Below are 16,302 nucleotides of genomic sequence, written 5' to 3' on the forward strand. Positions count from 1 at the left end.
AGGTCTCATAGGACACCAAGGGAGCCCCAATGCAGCAGCTTCAAATATCATAATTTATGAATTCATTTATTTTATTTAAAATTTATTTCTGTTTAATCAATACTGAATTGAATCTCTGTGAAGCAGAGATAAATTTAAAGAGTTTGTTCTTCCATTAGAGGGCGACCATCCCTAACACACTGGCCGAATGTCTGAGGATTGTACAGGAGGTCATAATACTGAGGAAATCTCATGTTTTCACTCTTACCGTGGTGCAATACTGATTAAAACTAATCAAGTGGACTTAGTGGTGAGACCATTTTTGAAACAGCTTTATTAACATGTAATCCCTGAGATCTTCTCAAACTGTACATTTGACAGTTAACACCCTGTGGAAAATTGAAAAGAATGACATGAAACTTCGATCGGTGGTAATCAGCTGGGATATGCCTCCACGCTTAGAAACGTACGAGTCAGCTCACATTAAGGCCTCTGTCTCCCATGAATGCTTTCACATCTTTGAACAAATAAGCTGAAGATGCATATCTCATATTTGCTCTTCTTTATTACGAAGTAAAACAGGAATTACATTATATTGATATTTTTTCTTCATATATTCACTTTCAAAATCTTTGGATGAGAAATTTACATGAAATGTTTGCATATTTTGAGTCTAATGCAGTGGAGGACTACAGCTTGAAGATTGTTGAAAGAACTAACTTACAGAACCTTCAAATGTTGGATGTTAGTAAGTGTTCAGAAATGAGGCAAAGAAAATCAGAAGCGTTGTTAACAGAAATAAATGTTTTACTTACAGAACTGAAAAAAAAAACAGGTGTCTTTTCTGAATAACATGTTTGCATCTGGGCCCAAACTGAAACAACACATTAAAACATTCTGCATAATTTGATGTTAAAACATAGAAAGAAACATTTCACATGGCCAGAAGAAATGCATTGCTTTATGAGGAAAACTGAGTGTGTGTTTTGTGTGCAAGTCAAACACAGGAGAATGCAAAACACCAACATTAGATGTAAGGAATGGGTATATCAATGAAAACATGCCAAATTGATTGACAATGAGTTTCCAAAGGTGCTTCGACAGCGAAACAGAGTGGAGGCTTCAGTGAAAGGCAGAAAATATCCTCTCGTAGCACACTAATACAACAACACACGATTCATGACCTGAATGGAATCAACAAATTAGTATTGCACGAATAAGATCAGTGATGGACAAACGCAGATTTCATGCGGCACTGTTGGGAGTTATTCAGTAACAGTTACTTTTTTTGCACCAGTATCCCGTATGTAAAACACTAGATGAGGAAAATGCTGTGTGTTACCACATAGAACCAAATTCATCATGAGTGTCGACATAAAAAAAAAAAAAAAACCCAAGAGACAATCACAGACACGTCCATATGCCCAGAGAAATATTTGAAACATAGCTTTTTATGTACACTTTTTACACTTAAGTTTTTAAATATTGCTCTTAGAAAATGATAAAACATCTATTCATCGGGGGTGGAGAGAGACGGAAACAAAACAGGGACATAAATAGTGCTGTCTTCTTGATAGACGCCTCTTTTCATGACTCCCAGATTCCCCCCTATAATAATCCTCCTAAAACATTTCAAAAATTTTTGTTCAGTGGAACTGACCAAGTATTTAAGCAGCATTTCAAGGCAACTCACACAATCGTCAGCCCGGGTCTCTTCACGCTTCTCTGGAAACTCAAAGGTCCGTTTCAATATCCTCCACAGCATATGGCACTCACGCGTCTGGCTCTGCAGCGTTACCTCTCAAACTTAAACAGAAATAACCTAAACCTGTTGCAGTGAAAGTAGCAGCTTCTGCCCGAACCTCATTTCATTAAGACGCACAGCACGGAAACTGCATTTTCTCCTCAACAGTCAGAGCTGCATGTCTGCCATCCATCCAGAAACACACTTGTTCCTCTGCTCAAGCAAGGTGGGAAAATTGGAACAAGAATTTTCAAGCCAACAGATTTTCTGAGGGCAGAATCAAATTTTGTCTTTAAATTTCTGACAGAATCATTTGACGAGGAATTCCAGTAGTGATGGAGGAGCTCGTCTGAATGTGGGAAAAGGCCCTCAGAGGTCAGATACTGCAGGATCCTTAGTCTTTAATCAAAATCCATGAAAAGTGTGGAATCTACTCCAGCTGCAGGATTATCGGAGGGCTTTATTCGTCAGCATGAAGAGCAGCAGCAGTTGCTTTAAGGCAAACCTCAGTGTTTTACAGGACGCCCCACATTCCCTCCCCAGCCGCCAGTCCTGAACGCGACGCGACGACTGTACGGACTGAAGCGGCCGAAGGCAACTCTTCTCTGCAGTTCCTCTGGAGTTCAGAGAGGTGAACTCATTCGAGGAGCAACTGGAAAATGTATGTGGGAACGTCGGCCAACCCATTTGAGGAATTATCTGAAAACGATCTGAGAATCTGAAGTGCTGATATTGATCCGGTGCTGCGGGTCATTCTGAATCGACTGAAATTACAACTGTCAGAGTCGAACGTGACGCAGAGTCGAGGATTCTGCTCTGAGGGCAATGGAAGGTAGTAAAACTCTGATCAGTTCTCACCATCTCACCTGGACCACCCAAAGCAACCCGGTACGACCCCTCCCCACTATTTTCCACCCTTTCGCACCTTATTTAAGATTGTTTTAATAGTATCTACTCTATTCACATTATCTTTTACAGTGCATTTGCAGTTATAGCCAGTCAGACAAATGAAACTGCACTAAATAAGGCTGGATAATTGGATGAAATCCAGAATTACTTTTAAAGTTAACAAGAACAAAGAGTCAGGATTTCCCTGTTTTTTTTTCTCGCTTTTTTTAACTCCACATAAGCTCGTAAGTGTTCCAAGTGCACAAAACTAATGGTTTGCATTAACTTGCATAAACTCACCCGCGGTCAGTCAACTGAATATGGAATTAAGGAGTCGAATCATCGTCTGTTATTCTAATGAATCTAAACGGTCACTGAAGCACTGAACGTGGGATGGATCGGAAAGTCTTCACAGTCGAAAGCCGTTGATTCCCCTGACTCTGCTCACAACCAGGTCCACTAGTTATCTGCCAAATATTTCCCTGTGACACAAAAAGAAAGATGTCAGAGCGAGGAAGTGTCCTGAGAGTAATTCGAGTACAATTATTTGTGCTGGAGAAACCGACCTGCAGCGAATCTCTTCTTGACTAAGGAGAGCCGGTATCCGGTCCCGACCAGCTGGATGTCGCAGCCCGACAGGGTGCTGCCCTCGCTGGTGAACTGGACCGCCAGCTGAGAGGGTTTACAGGATCCTTCCGCCATCTGAAACCGGCCCAGGAGAGCGCCTACTCCTGCAACACGCACACCGTTTACTGGCCGAGCTGGGCGATGAGAGGGTCGCCGTCACAGACAGGACGCTGGACGATGGAGCAAATTTAAGAAAGAACACTTGCCTCCGTTTTCAGACCTGTGAGACAGGCTGGGGATTTTCCACAGAACCGTCTGCTGCTCCGGGTTCCTTCAGAGGAGAATGGTTTCATGTTAAGATGGCTGAAATACGTCTGGTTTTACGTTAAAAAAATACTTTTTTCAGTCTGAAAACACCTGATAATATCAGTGGATCACCACAGAGCTGTCAGGTGAAAACCCGGGATTCCTCACCAGGTGGCCGGGGGGATCATGGCCTGGACTTTCGCGATGCCTCCGTCCACAGGCACCAGGAAGTGGATGTTGTGCAGCGGCACCGGCGCGCCCATGGCCTCCGTGTTGTATTTGTAGTCGATTCTAAGGTCGGTGTTGGAGGCATCGCCCCGCCAGCTCACTGCCAGGTTCAGAGGCGTGGACTGGATCCCCTCTGCCGACACCTGACGGGGCGAGCAATGCGATGAGAAATGATGATCATAGATCATCGGACAGAAAACATTTAAAAACAGCTTCGTTCAGGGATCACTGGACTCACAACGACTCTATTTCTGTGTTGAAGTGTTTCTTGTATTTTCTTATCGTGTAAAAAAAAAATCACACCGATATAATTCTAGCAGCTGATACCTGATATTTGATCATGTCCACGTTGTAGTACGTCGCCTGTGGCTTCTGTTCGGCTACTTTCTTCAGATGGCTCAACAAGTTCGGCATGTTGACCCAGAATTCCTTGGTGTCTAGACCCTCTGTTGCAGAATCGCTAAGAAACAAAAACCTCGTTTGATGAAAGCAGCCGCGTCCAGAGCCGGGCCCAGACGCTGAGACTGAAGCAGGTCTTACCAGCACAGCAGCTGCGGATTGGGCAGCACCTGCTCCAGGCGGCTGTAGTTGCTGATGCTGAAGGTGAGGATGGGTTGAGTCGGCTGGCTGGCAAAGTGCCTGGTTATTCCGGCGGGGAACGACAGAACCATCTCCCCGGTGATCTTCACCACACATCTGAGACAGACACAAAGGACCCAGACTGAACACAACCATGCACTGTGCGTCAGATTCTCTTCATTTATCTAATTATCAAGCGCAGAAGGTTCTTATCCACATAAAGTACTGATATGCTGTCGGGAAACCATTTTTGTAAAGCAGACCTACTTGCTGGGATCGGCGCCTTTGAAGTAGGCATTGATGGTCTCAGTGAAGGCAGCCGCCACGGGCAGAGTGTCCTGCGGTCCCATGGTCAGAGGACTCGGCCCTCTGGAGCATCCTGAAACACACAGAACCATGAAGCCACTCCTCCAACTCCTCCTGCGTGGCGTCTGATCACTCCCTATAAAGCCAGTCTCAGCGAGAAGAGTAGAAAAAAAAAACAACACAAGGGAGGTTTTTTTTTTCACCGTGATGGACGGGACGGACAGCGATAACGCTTAAGAACACAGCGGGTGGAGAACACAGCGGGCGTTTTCAGTTCATGCGGTTTTACAGCAGCAGAGTGGTTCAACTCACCTTCAAAAGCTAAATAAAACCTGCCGTGGTCAAACCAGACCAGAGGCTGAGAGGCCTCTGGTCGCAGAGACATGAGGAGGAGAGACAATGGAGAGGGACAAGACCGTGAGGCGATGGCAGGACGGCGAGCGACAAACAGCGTGAGCACTCCGGATTCGGACGCGGCGAGCGGGCGGCGGCGCCGGGCGGCCGCCGTACCTGTGGTGGACGTGTTGAGGTCCCTTCCCAAGGTCGGGGTGGACGCCGCGCTCTGTGAGGTGATGGAGGAGATGGAGGAGGAGCTCTCCGCCCGCGCCAGGGGGGCGAACGGCGGGGGGCTTCCTGAGACCGGCGGGCTGAACGGGCGGGTCTGAAGACACAACAACGCCTCTGTCAGTGAGGCGCGAGGAGCAGCGAAAAGCAGGGCAGAGAAAGCTCCGCCGGCGTCTACCAGGTCTGTGATCGGCTTCCCCGGAGGCAGCTTTGGTCGAGAGGACGGGCGAGGAGGAGGCGGCGGCGGGACGGGACTGCTCCGAGACTGAGGCGTGGCGGGACGAGCTGGAGACGAGGGGCCTGCTGGAGAAACACCACAGAGAAACGTTCCTCTAACCTCAGCTCTGGTAGGATCAAATTACTTACTGTGGAAGCAGAAAGTCTGATAAAACACACATTATTCACCGCAAGAAAAGAGCAAACGCTTGTAAATGTAAAAAAATTTTACTTGTTGCATCAATGTGTCTCTAAAATCAGAGTGGTTTTACAATGTGTGCACTAAAAAGTAAAGATCAGTGTTTTAATTTTGAGGGCTAAATGAAAAAAAGTCCAGATAACTCAAATTTATATCACATTACTGAGTGGACTGTCTGCATGATGTGACTTCCTGCCTGGTTTTGTTCTAAAAGTTACTGCAGTTCAGCTCGTTTGTTTCTCAGCTGCTGTTCCTCATCTCGGACACTAGATGTCAGTATAAACACCTCATATTGACGCAGCAGGCTGGATGTTTGCTTTCCGACAGAAGCATCGTTCAGACTCAGCGTCTTCCTGACCATGAGACTTTGGTTTGAGGGTGTGTATCTCTGCGATTTTCACTCACTGCTGGCGGCGTGCGGTCCGGGGGAAGACATGATGGAGCGGTAGGTGGTGGGAGGAAGAGGCGGCGGCGTCCCTCTGAAGCCGGGGGTCAGCTCTCTGGGGGAGCCCCCGAAGTCCAGCACGTCTTCTCTCACGTACCCGCCCTCCGGAGTCCTCTTCCCGCCGGCGCCGCCCAGGACGAGCGGGGACGTGACCCCGGTCCGGGGGGAGCGGCGCTCGGCCGGCAGAGGAGGAGGCACGGGGCTGACCGGAGCCGGGGAGGAGCAGTACTCCGCGAACTGCAGCACCTCCTCGTCGATCGCCTCCTCGTCCAGGCATAACGGGGGCGAGATGGAGGGGGAGAAGTCGGGGGGCAGGGGAGGGGCCGGCTCGTCGGGGGGAGGGGGGCCGAGCACGATGGAGGGGGGCGAGTCCGGCGGCGAGAAGGGAGGAGGGGAGCCGGGGGAGAACGGCGGGGGCGAAGGCGGGGGTTCGTTCGGAGGAGGTCCGGGGGAGACGCAGGGCGTGGAGGGCGTGGAGGAGGGCGTGTCCGGAGGGGGAGAGTCCGGCGGCGGCGGGGGGGCGGGCTCGTCGGGCGGCGGCGGCCTGTCGTCCGTGAAGGTGACCCATCTGGGGGACGCGGCGTCGTCGCCGGGGCGGGGGCTGTCCACGGGGCCGAACACGTCGTCCAGGTCCGGCGCCGGCGAGCCGCGGTAGGAGGCGGGGGACAGGACGTTCAGGTAGATGGGGGCCGACCGGCGAGCCGCTCTGCCGTTGGGCAGATCAGCTGCAAAGATTCAAACCAGCAGTGAGATCGAAGCGGCGGACAGACTGAAGATCGTCGCTGGATTTACTCTTCTGTCACCTGTGAAGTCTGACGGGCGGCCGTAGTGATGCCTGGATGGAATGTTTTTGGGGGGAAGCGGAGGAGGAGCTGCATCACAGGTGAAAACAGGTCAGTTCAGCGCCGGCGCGAGCAAATGGCGGCGCGGCGCCGGCGCACCGAGCTCACCTCCGGTCGGGAAGCTTCTGCTCAGCTGCGACTCCGACCGCGGTCTGGACTCGCCCCACGCGTCGGCCGGGACCACTGTCAGCGACAACACAGGCAGTTAGCGGCAGTCCAGACTCAGCTCGGCGGGCTGAGGCGAGTCGTGTCCGGCTGGCGGGGAACAGACCGTCGTATCGCGAGTATCTGCCGTCACACGGAACCCCAAAGAAGGCCGGGATGTTCTGCGATGGCTTGTCGCTGCGGGACGAGACGGACACCAATCAGACGCCACGATTCAGTCAACAAGTGCAAAATCTACAGCTTTAAAGATCCACAAAGGCCTCTGATAAAACCTGAACCAGCCAATCAATCAGATACTAAAATCGACTGAGACGGACGTGAAACCGAACAGACATGGTTCACATCTCCAGATCAAGCTGCAGAGAAAGCATGAGGTAAGGGACGACTGAGGACACACCTCTGCGTCTCCGGAGCAGGACTCGGAGTTGGGGTGGAGCGTCTTGGTCTGGCGATCTCCTCACCTGAAAGAAGCATGAAGAAAAACTCAAGCTCTTGTGTTTGAGGCACGTGGGATTGAGATATTGAGCAGAGTGAAGCATCCACAGCGCCATTCGCTCAGAACGGCGTCTCGAGGCTGAAATAGTGTCACCAGGTGGACATACTCACAGGACAGGTTTCTCTTCATCTGCCCCTGCAAGAACAGAGTCCACACAAAAGATCAGTCAATGCTATACATGATATAACTTTGCTTATTGTTAAATTCTTGAAAATTCTGTTTTTAAACAACATGGTGAATCAGCATTTATATATTTTCTTAATTTTTCTGCATTTCCTGCGTGAGAACAGGTCATCCTGCAGAGATCATGAAGCCGAGCTTCAGGCTCTGGGCTCTGAAACTGACGGAGGGACAGACTCACCGGACTGCGTCTCTGAGACCAGCAAAAAGGAAGAGAGAACAGACCTGGGTCAGAGAGTGAGTGACAGATCAGTCAAAATGGACACCAGCTAAAAACTGCACACAGCGCGTCGCTTTACTTCAGCCGCAAAGCCGCAACGATGCAGCCACAATCATAACACACTGCTGAACGTGGGGAGGACGCACACACGGCTTCACGCCGGACCGCGGCCCGATCAATACGTGTTATGATTGCTCTGCATTACGTAACACAGACGCTTTGCCAGACGAGTAAAGTAAAGCTGCAGCTAAGACGAAAAACAAAAGTAAGCAAAAGCTGCATAAACAAAAAGAGGTTTTCTGTTTCTCTGACTGCATGCGAGGGAGGAGGGGAGTCACGGTTATTGAAATGAGGACGGTCACAGCGGCAGCAGCGCCTCATCGAGCATCTTCGCCGAGTGAGAACAAGCCGTGAAATCTGTCCCGGAGTGAGAGGCACGGCGAGCTTACCGGACTTCTCCTCTACAGGACGGCAGCAGGGGGGAACCGACAGGAGAGACACCGTTAAACCGAGCAGAAGCAAAGCTAACGGCTGAGCCTGAGCCTGGAGATGAAGACGAGCAGCATCACGGATTGTCTCACCAGAGACGGAGACAGCGCCAGGCCTCCCACCGAGGCCTTCAGCTCGTCCATAGACGGTGGGGCACACCTGGCGCTGTCCGACACCAGCGGCTTGATCTTGATTTTGAACTTCTTCTTGCTGTCCTCGTCGTCCTCCGAGTCACTGGAGGAGAAGAAGTGTTTTTCTTTGGAAGCTGGTGAGGACCCGTCAAGGACAAAAGTTTGGAGACGTGCAGGAATTCAGCGCCGGAGCCGTGAGAGCCGGGAAACGGCGCCGGAGCTCAGCACTGACGCTCCGGGTCTGTATCGCCGCCTCGCTCGTCCCGGGTAGCAGAGTCAGTGACTCTCCTGCTCGGTCTCAGCTCAGTCTTCCCGCTGGGGGGACGTCTCCACGCCGCCCGCTCTTTAAGAGTCCGATTCTAGCGTCCAGGCCTGGACGCCTGTGGGAGCAGCAGCTTAAAATATCACCGACCCGAGTGTCGGCGGTTAATTAGAACTGTGGCTGAGCCGGTGGAGGTGCAGCCCTGCTGCTGCTTTGCTCCCCGGCTCTTTGTGCCTCTGCTGGGACGCACACACGCTGCGACTATCGATTTGGCCTCTTTAGCGCTGAGACGCACTCCGTCAAACAGTCACTCGGCCAAACAGGTCAATAGGTTTTGCAGGAGAAGAGGAGCCCCAAGACCGCCGCTGACCCCCCCTCACTGAAAGGATATCATCGCCCTCGTCACCGGGCCGGAGGCTGAAGCCCTCGTCATCCACGTCAGGAGAAGCCTGGAGAGAGAGAGAGAGAGAGAGGTGACAGTCATTTCTAACCCATCGTACGCTGTAACAACGATGGCAGCTCTTCACCGCTGCACATAAATGTAGATTAGGTTCCACAGATGTCTTCGGCTTCCAGCTCCGGCTCCAGTGACTCACAGGAAACGCAGCCATCGCTCTATTCACACACATCATTACTCCGTAAGTTCAAACCTCCAGTCGCGTGACACTGATCGCAACAGTATGAGTGTCAAGTAAGAGCCGCTCGGTCAGAAACACAGAGACGTCAACGGAAGAGAGAAAACGATGCAGATACTCACATATCTGTCCCAGTCGATTTCCCCGTAGAAGCCGTTGGGAGCCCCGTTGGCTTTTTTCTGGCATCAAAGAGAGAATCATAAGACGAGGGAGCTAAAGCTGTATCATGTTCTTCACAGTCTGCATTATGGAGTCGGCACGCTGTGTTAAACACATGGAAACACTGGCTGATCTCAGAAGTGGACTTACGCTTCCTTTCTTCCCACTTCCACCTCCCTCGGTGTCAGGTGAGCTCCTGTCCAAACAGCAAAGCAACAAAAGCAGGACGTAAAATGAAGATGCATGAACTACAGCGATACAAGGGATAAGGCTCGACGGCTCAGAACTAGCTACAGAAAGATAGAAATTATTGAATTTCGGGAACAGATTCCCTCTTTGGTCAGCTAAAAAAGATTTTGTTGTTGACTCCCACCACAGAAGCAAGGTAAGGTTTTTTTAACAGTGCAAAAAGTACAAATAGCTAGATGAAACATTAAAATGAATCAAAAGGTTGATCATGAAGCTTAAATACATACATAAAGTAACATCAGAGATTAAAAACTGACTAAAAGTAGGAGTGAAAACTGTCAATATTTCCTCTTTTCAGGGAGTGGTTTGACGTTATGCTGCTGAAATGCAACATAATATTTTTACCAATGTTCATAAACAGCTCTATAGAGACGTCCACCGCCTCTGAATCGCTGCGATTTGCACAACAACCAGCTTTAGAGGAAGTGATGCTCCCAAGTTAGGAATCTCACAAATGAGAACTCCATCAGGAAACAGCAGCAGCATGAATAATGAGGGGTTTTTTGGTTGAACGTCTCGAGTTTTTAAAATAATGAAAACTTATCTTCTCACGTTTGATGCTTTCAGTGTGAAATATCTTTACTTTTAATCTGTAAGTGGTACAACTTTTTTTTTCTTTTTAAAATCTCAGTAAGGTTAATTTACATGTGAATTCTGTTCCAACAGAATTAAAAGTTTGCACAAACTCACGTGGTGTCTGCATCCCTGTCTTTCCTTCTTAAGCCCAGGGCTTTCCTGGTTCGGTTTTTCAGTCCTGATGCAAACAGAAAAGGAGAAAAAACAACATCACAGCAAATCAGTTTAAAGTTCTAGAGTCCAACGTGACACAAAACGACCATTTAAGTGAAGTAATCTGTGGATGCACAGTAAGCTGGTATAAATGAGCATCGTGGTTTTGAACCAGCAACCTAACCTCTGCAACTGAGCCTCACATAAATCCTGCTGAGTGTCTTCCTACTGACGATAAAAAGAGGAGAGGAAAGAAACCAGAGGCTGATCAATGCGGCCACTTCATTAGCGAGATTCGGGAGGCGGCGGGGAGGATCTACGACCACGGCCCGTCAGCCAGACTCGCTGCCGAGACCCCAAGACCCCCGCAGCACCGGCAGGAAGAAATCCAGAACGGCTGAGAAACCACCGGGAGAGACACCACTCAACACAAGAAATACCAAACAAGACCAAACCGAAGAGAAACATGAAAGATGTAATGAACATACGCCAGCCGTCCTTCATTTAAACTGGAAAAGTTTCTCTGAAAGGATTTCCAACATGATTATCATGTAGATCTGAGTATTGCTCAGCAGCACGAGTATTGTTAATACATATTATTACATCCTTTCTTATGATCTATAATGATTTATACATTCCTTGTACATCCTTGGAAGAATGTAAAAGGAACAGAGAAGAATCCACAAAGTCAAGTATGGGAAGAAACAGGATTTCTGATTGCATTCAGTCTACTTGAGATATTTCAGGTGTTCTGTTTTAAAATAAATACACATGAACCTAAGCACTCTGCCATTTTTGCATTAAATCAGAGAACAAATTTTAAAAAAATGAGTCATCTATAAAAGGTTATCATGCTCGTGTCTTGCTGCTCAGTCCCCATTCACTGAAATGGAACCAGGCTCTTAAATGTATATCTTTATTCGAAAAAAATTCAACTGAAAGGCAACAAAAAGAGTCTTAATGTCCACGTTTATGGGACTAATAAGAACCAAATGATGTATTATTATTCAACTAGTTTGCTCTTTTCTGTGAATTATTGGAGTTAATAGTTTAATCTACTGTATTACTGGGCTGTATTGGCCTTGATGAGCAGGAATGTGACTTGAATGTGTGTGATTAACGGAGGGAAACGCGTCCTGTGTTCTGTAGACACTGCTTCTATCCGTAAAGTTAGGAAGTCACAATGTATACCTGCAGAATCCCATTGAACACTGACTTTACTGATTTCAGCTGAGTGTCTCGTCCACTCAGAAACTCTGTTTTACGTCCACAGGATCAGAGTTGCTTTGTTTTCCTCACATCTCTTAGTTTAATTCAAAATAATTGGAGATGCGATCAATGATTTGATATGAGGCTAAACAGACGATCAAAGATGAAAGACAAGGACGAGCAGGATTTCAGACACATTTAGACGATACGTTTAGACGGACCCTGGAAATTCCAAATAATAAAACTTGTAACTATTTGTCACTGAAGCAGACAGAGGTGCATCCACCATCACATTCTCGTTAATATACTTTAAACAAGGGTAATGATTCTAACCTGTGCACGGCCAAACAGGTCAGAAAAGCAAGAGTTGACCTGAAATGATCGCTTTTACAAAACAACTGAAGTCCACACAGTGAGACACGTGCACAGCGTCCGTGTGTTCAACCCTCTGGACGTTCTCTTAACTTCACACCTAAGTGCGACGCTTCTCATTCTCAGCTCGGTACAGTCGCTGGCTTCAGCAGCCGGCTCAGATCTGTAGTAATGGAGTTCCCATTAAAAATTAACTCAAACCGGGGAGCAGAGCTCCACAGTCTCCTCTCTCCGTGCCTGACAGGAAATCAACAAAAACTAATCTGATATTGTTTCAACATTAAAGGGATACTTCAACATTTTGGCAAATTGGCCCATTTGGTGCAATTCCTTGGTCATTTTGAACAGCATACTGACTTTTTTGTGAGGGCGAGCTGTTGTTTATTCAGAGGCGAGTCGGGGAAGGTTTTTGGTACGGACACAATGGAAGTGAATGGTATTTTTGGTTCCCCTCGTCAAACTCATCAAATACAATCCAACAACCCCAAAACACTTTGGTGGACACGTTATAATCCGTACATTCACTACACTGTGAAATACTAATGCAAAATTACGAGATTGAGTTGTTTATGCGAAGATTGCTAAGACGGAACTACTTACTAAACATGGCGTCTGGGCGTAGTGATTTCAAAAGAAAAAGTAGTTCCCAGTATTTGCTTCAGTGTCGTAACGCTACAATATTATTTGTTGGTGTTCCACAGCGTAGTGAATGTGCGGATTATAACGTGTCCACCAAAGTGTTTTGGGGTTGTTGGATTGTATTTGATGAGTTTGACGAGGGGAACCAAAAATACCATTCACTTCCATTGTGTCCGTCCCGAAAACCTTCCCCTGACTCGCCTCTGGATAAACAACAGCTCGCCCTCACAAAAAAAGTAAGTATGCTGTTCGAAATGACTAAGGAATTGCGTTAAATGGGCCAATTTGCCAAAATGTTGAAGTATCCCTTTAACTCTGCTAAAAGTAATAATATCTGCTTCACAACTCACCAGCGTCTCATGACAGAGCAGACATGTCTAATGAAGAATAACAGAAGTTTTAACACGGCCTTACTTTTGCAAGAGTCAAACCTCATTTCAACATTTTTCATGGGACTTTATAAGAATTTTATTTGTTGGCAAAAAAAAAAAGCGAGATATTCCACAAAGACCCAAATATTCTCTTGGATCACTGATATACTTTAAAGGCTTTTAGACGTAACTGCATGATGCATTAAGTCTCTCCTTCTAAATGTTTCCTGTCTCACATTCTGGCAATTTACTTTTCACGACGTCCTGACAGGCAGAGGCTGCAGAGAAAGAGAGAAATCTAATAATAATAAGAATAACTTCAGCAGTAATGTGGATAAATACAGAGAGTCTAAAAGCAAAAAACATGTCACGCAAGCTTTATAAGAAGTTATTAAATACATACACACAAATCAAGTGCAGCCATGTTTGATTTTAATTCCCACAGAGTGGCCTCGGTGTTTTCTGATCAGTGTGGCGAGCAGAGCCGGTCGTGACGTCTGGTTTAGAGTGAATTTCCTCAAGCTTATGATCTGAGTACAATACAAGGCAGCCCGACTGCAGGGACTCTCTAATAATAACCATGAAGGCATGAACGCACGGCCGAGGCCCGGCATCTGGGTGTGTGTGTGTGTGTGTGTGTGTGTGTGTGTGTGTGTGTGTGTGTGTGTGTGTGTGTGTGTGTGTGTGTGTGTGTGTGTGATAAGGTCCTCCATCACAGTTTCCCCATGTGCTTCACTTCATTCAGATCTCCACTTCTGTCTGTGTGGATGAATGAATGAATGAATGAATGAATGAATGAATGAATGTCAGTGACTTTACTGGCATCTCTCAGTGAGGTGCAAACATAACCACGGTCTGAACACACACACACACACACACACACACACACACACGCGTCACTAAATACAGGCCAATGCTGCTGTCAGCTCACACACCTTCCCAATCATCACAGTTGCAGATAAATCACACACGCACGCACGCACGCGCGCGCGCGGTGAGGCCCCAGCAGGACGCAGGAGGGCAGGAGGAGGACACGCAGGGCCACACGGGGGGGGACGGATGGAGGATGGAGGCTCTACCTTGCATCATGGCTGCAGATTCTCATCCTCCGCCGCTCTCCGGTCGGCGGGCGGGCGGAGACGGAGCGCCGCGGCCGCTCAGAGGACGCCGGGGCCGGGGCCGGGCATGGCTAGATCCGCAGCAGCTCCCGCGGCGAGGCGCGATGCTGGTCTCCTCCACCCCCGAGGGCCCGACTCCCAGACAGGGAGCGGGGCGGCCGGAGGGGTGGGTGGGTGGGAGGGGGCGAGCTCCGGAGAGATGCCCGAAAAACACGACGGAGAGCCGGCAGGAGGAGGAGGAGGAGGAGGAGGAGGGGGTCCGCTCTGCGCAGCGCTAGGCCCCAGACGGCCGAGCCGCACCGACACACGCCATCTCTGAGAGGGGGATGCTGAGGAAAGGCTGGGGAGGAGAAGAAGAAAAAAAACAGAGCACCGAGGACAGAGAGAGAGGTAGAGGAAGACTAGGAGAGAGAGAGAGAGAGAGAGAGCGAGAGAGAGAGAGAGAGAGCGAGAGAGAGAGAGAGAGAGAGAGAGAGAGAGAGAGAGGAGGAGGAGGCTCTGATGTCACATCTGCACTAAACCAATCCCTGCGACCAGGATCACATGGCTGCTGTCCCCTCAGCACCTCTCAGCCTGGAGCACACACACACACACACACACACACACACACACACACACACACACACACACACACACACACACACACACACACACACACACACACACACACACACACACACACACACACACACACACACACAAGCACCACTGCATGCGCACTACATGTAGCCATAGGTGGACTACATACACAGTTCACCAGTCAGTCTTCCAAGACCCATTGATGATTCCAGATTAAATAGAAACTACTGGTAACACTTTACTTGAAGCACCTGGTATAACACATTATAAGTATTTATAAACACTCATACATGATCACAATGCTTTATAACTCACTGTACAGCATAGGGTTAGGGTTGGGTCCTGTCATTATGATCATCTATGAGTGTTTATAACTATAGCTACACGTGCTATAATGGCATTATAATGCTTTATATATGTACTTATAACGTGTTATACAGGAGGGCTTCAAATAAAGTGTTACCAAACTACTTATATAATAATAATAATGTGTCACAGCAAGAAGGTTGTCAGTTCTAATACCTGCCTTTCTTTGTGAATTTTGCACGTTCTCCTCTTATGTATTTGGTGTTCACCCTAAATTGCCCCTGGGTATGAATGTGGGTGTTTCTTGGGTGTCTGCTGCCCTCATCCTACCTGAGACTGACCATCCTGCACAAGATGAGGCCGATGCGATGGTTTGTCAAAGGAAATATCATATAACCTGGCAAAAGCCATATTGACATGTACAGCAACGAATTGCTTCACATATCATATATCATGGATTCTCGTGGTGTGTGTGAACAAATACCGCAAGAATTCAGCTTGCCGGCAAGGTTAAGTATCATATATGGCAACCTACAGGTTCAGCTTTTCTCCTCATGTTTGTAAAAGTCTAAACTAATCAGGATCTTCTCACTAATCGTTCATCGTGTCTCAAATCCTCCACCTGCCTATTAAAATAAGTTTCCGGATCAGAGAAACTAGTGCTGCATGTTAATTTAGAAAGAGCTTCCAGACTCTGCACACTAACACTCAAACCAGCATTTATGTGAACATATTAGGAGTTTAAAACTAAATTGTCTGGCCTCTATTGATGCAACATCTATTTTTTAATGTGTGGTCTGACTGGGATTGTTGTGACCTTGCCATTCTTAGTTTCGGGAAAATGGTCGGAATTACCGGAATTATCGGAAGTTACCCATTAAAGCCACATGCATATAAAGTGTTAAAGACCCATGCTTCTGTTTACAGGCATTTCAACCTCGATATATTACTGCTCAATTAAAAAATCTGCATGTAGCTTTATGTTAAAGGGCCAACAGGGTAAATTAACATCCAGTATTTCGGTGGGCCGTGTCTTTGTTTCTTCTCTTTGAGGTTCAAACCTTGTCAAATAAATCAGACGAAACCAGAAACACAGACGCGAGGACGTCAGCTGCGTTAAATGAATAATT

General features: G+C 47.9%; 1 protein-coding gene across 1 annotated transcript; it reads right to left on the reverse strand.

The window, feature by feature from the left end:
* Positions 1-1,262: 1,262 nt before the first annotated feature.
* On the reverse strand, positions 1,263-14,646 carry LOC115404931 (SH3-containing GRB2-like protein 3-interacting protein 1). Its single transcript, XM_030114287.1, has 23 exons — positions 14,249-14,646; positions 10,540-10,603; positions 9,751-9,796; positions 9,564-9,620; positions 9,198-9,255; positions 8,506-8,681; positions 8,374-8,385; positions 7,886-7,897; positions 7,635-7,659; positions 7,426-7,489; positions 7,135-7,205; positions 6,972-7,046; positions 6,825-6,893; positions 5,982-6,746; positions 5,340-5,461; positions 5,108-5,258; positions 4,559-4,670; positions 4,253-4,408; positions 4,040-4,172; positions 3,653-3,855; positions 3,445-3,509; positions 3,178-3,342; positions 1,263-3,093 (listed from the first exon to the last, which is right to left on the reverse strand). The coding sequence occupies exons 1-23, from the start codon at positions 14,256-14,258 to the stop codon at positions 3,071-3,073; spliced, it is 2,634 nt and encodes an 877-aa protein (XP_029970147.1). The 5' UTR covers positions 14,259-14,646; the 3' UTR covers positions 1,263-3,070.
* Between the last annotated feature and the right edge of the window lie 1,656 nt (positions 14,647-16,302).

The sequence above is a fragment of the Salarias fasciatus genome, chromosome 18, assembly GCF_902148845.1.
Source record: "Salarias fasciatus chromosome 18, fSalaFa1.1, whole genome shotgun sequence".
Classification (NCBI taxonomy): domain Eukaryota; kingdom Metazoa; phylum Chordata; class Actinopteri; order Blenniiformes; family Blenniidae; genus Salarias; species Salarias fasciatus.

What these genes read in the sequence shown, in the direction of transcription:
- LOC115404931 (XM_030114287.1), bottom strand. An exon ending in CAGAAGCTTCCCGACCGGAG is followed by an intron (nt 6,894 to 6,971) that starts GTGAGCTCGGTG and finishes CCTGTGATGCAG; the next exon opens with CTCCTCCTCCGCTTCCCCCC. An exon ending in GGAAGCCGATCACAGACCTG is followed by an intron (nt 5,259 to 5,339) that starts GTAGACGCCGGC and finishes TTGTGTCTTCAG; the next exon opens with ACCCGCCCGTTCAGCCCGCC.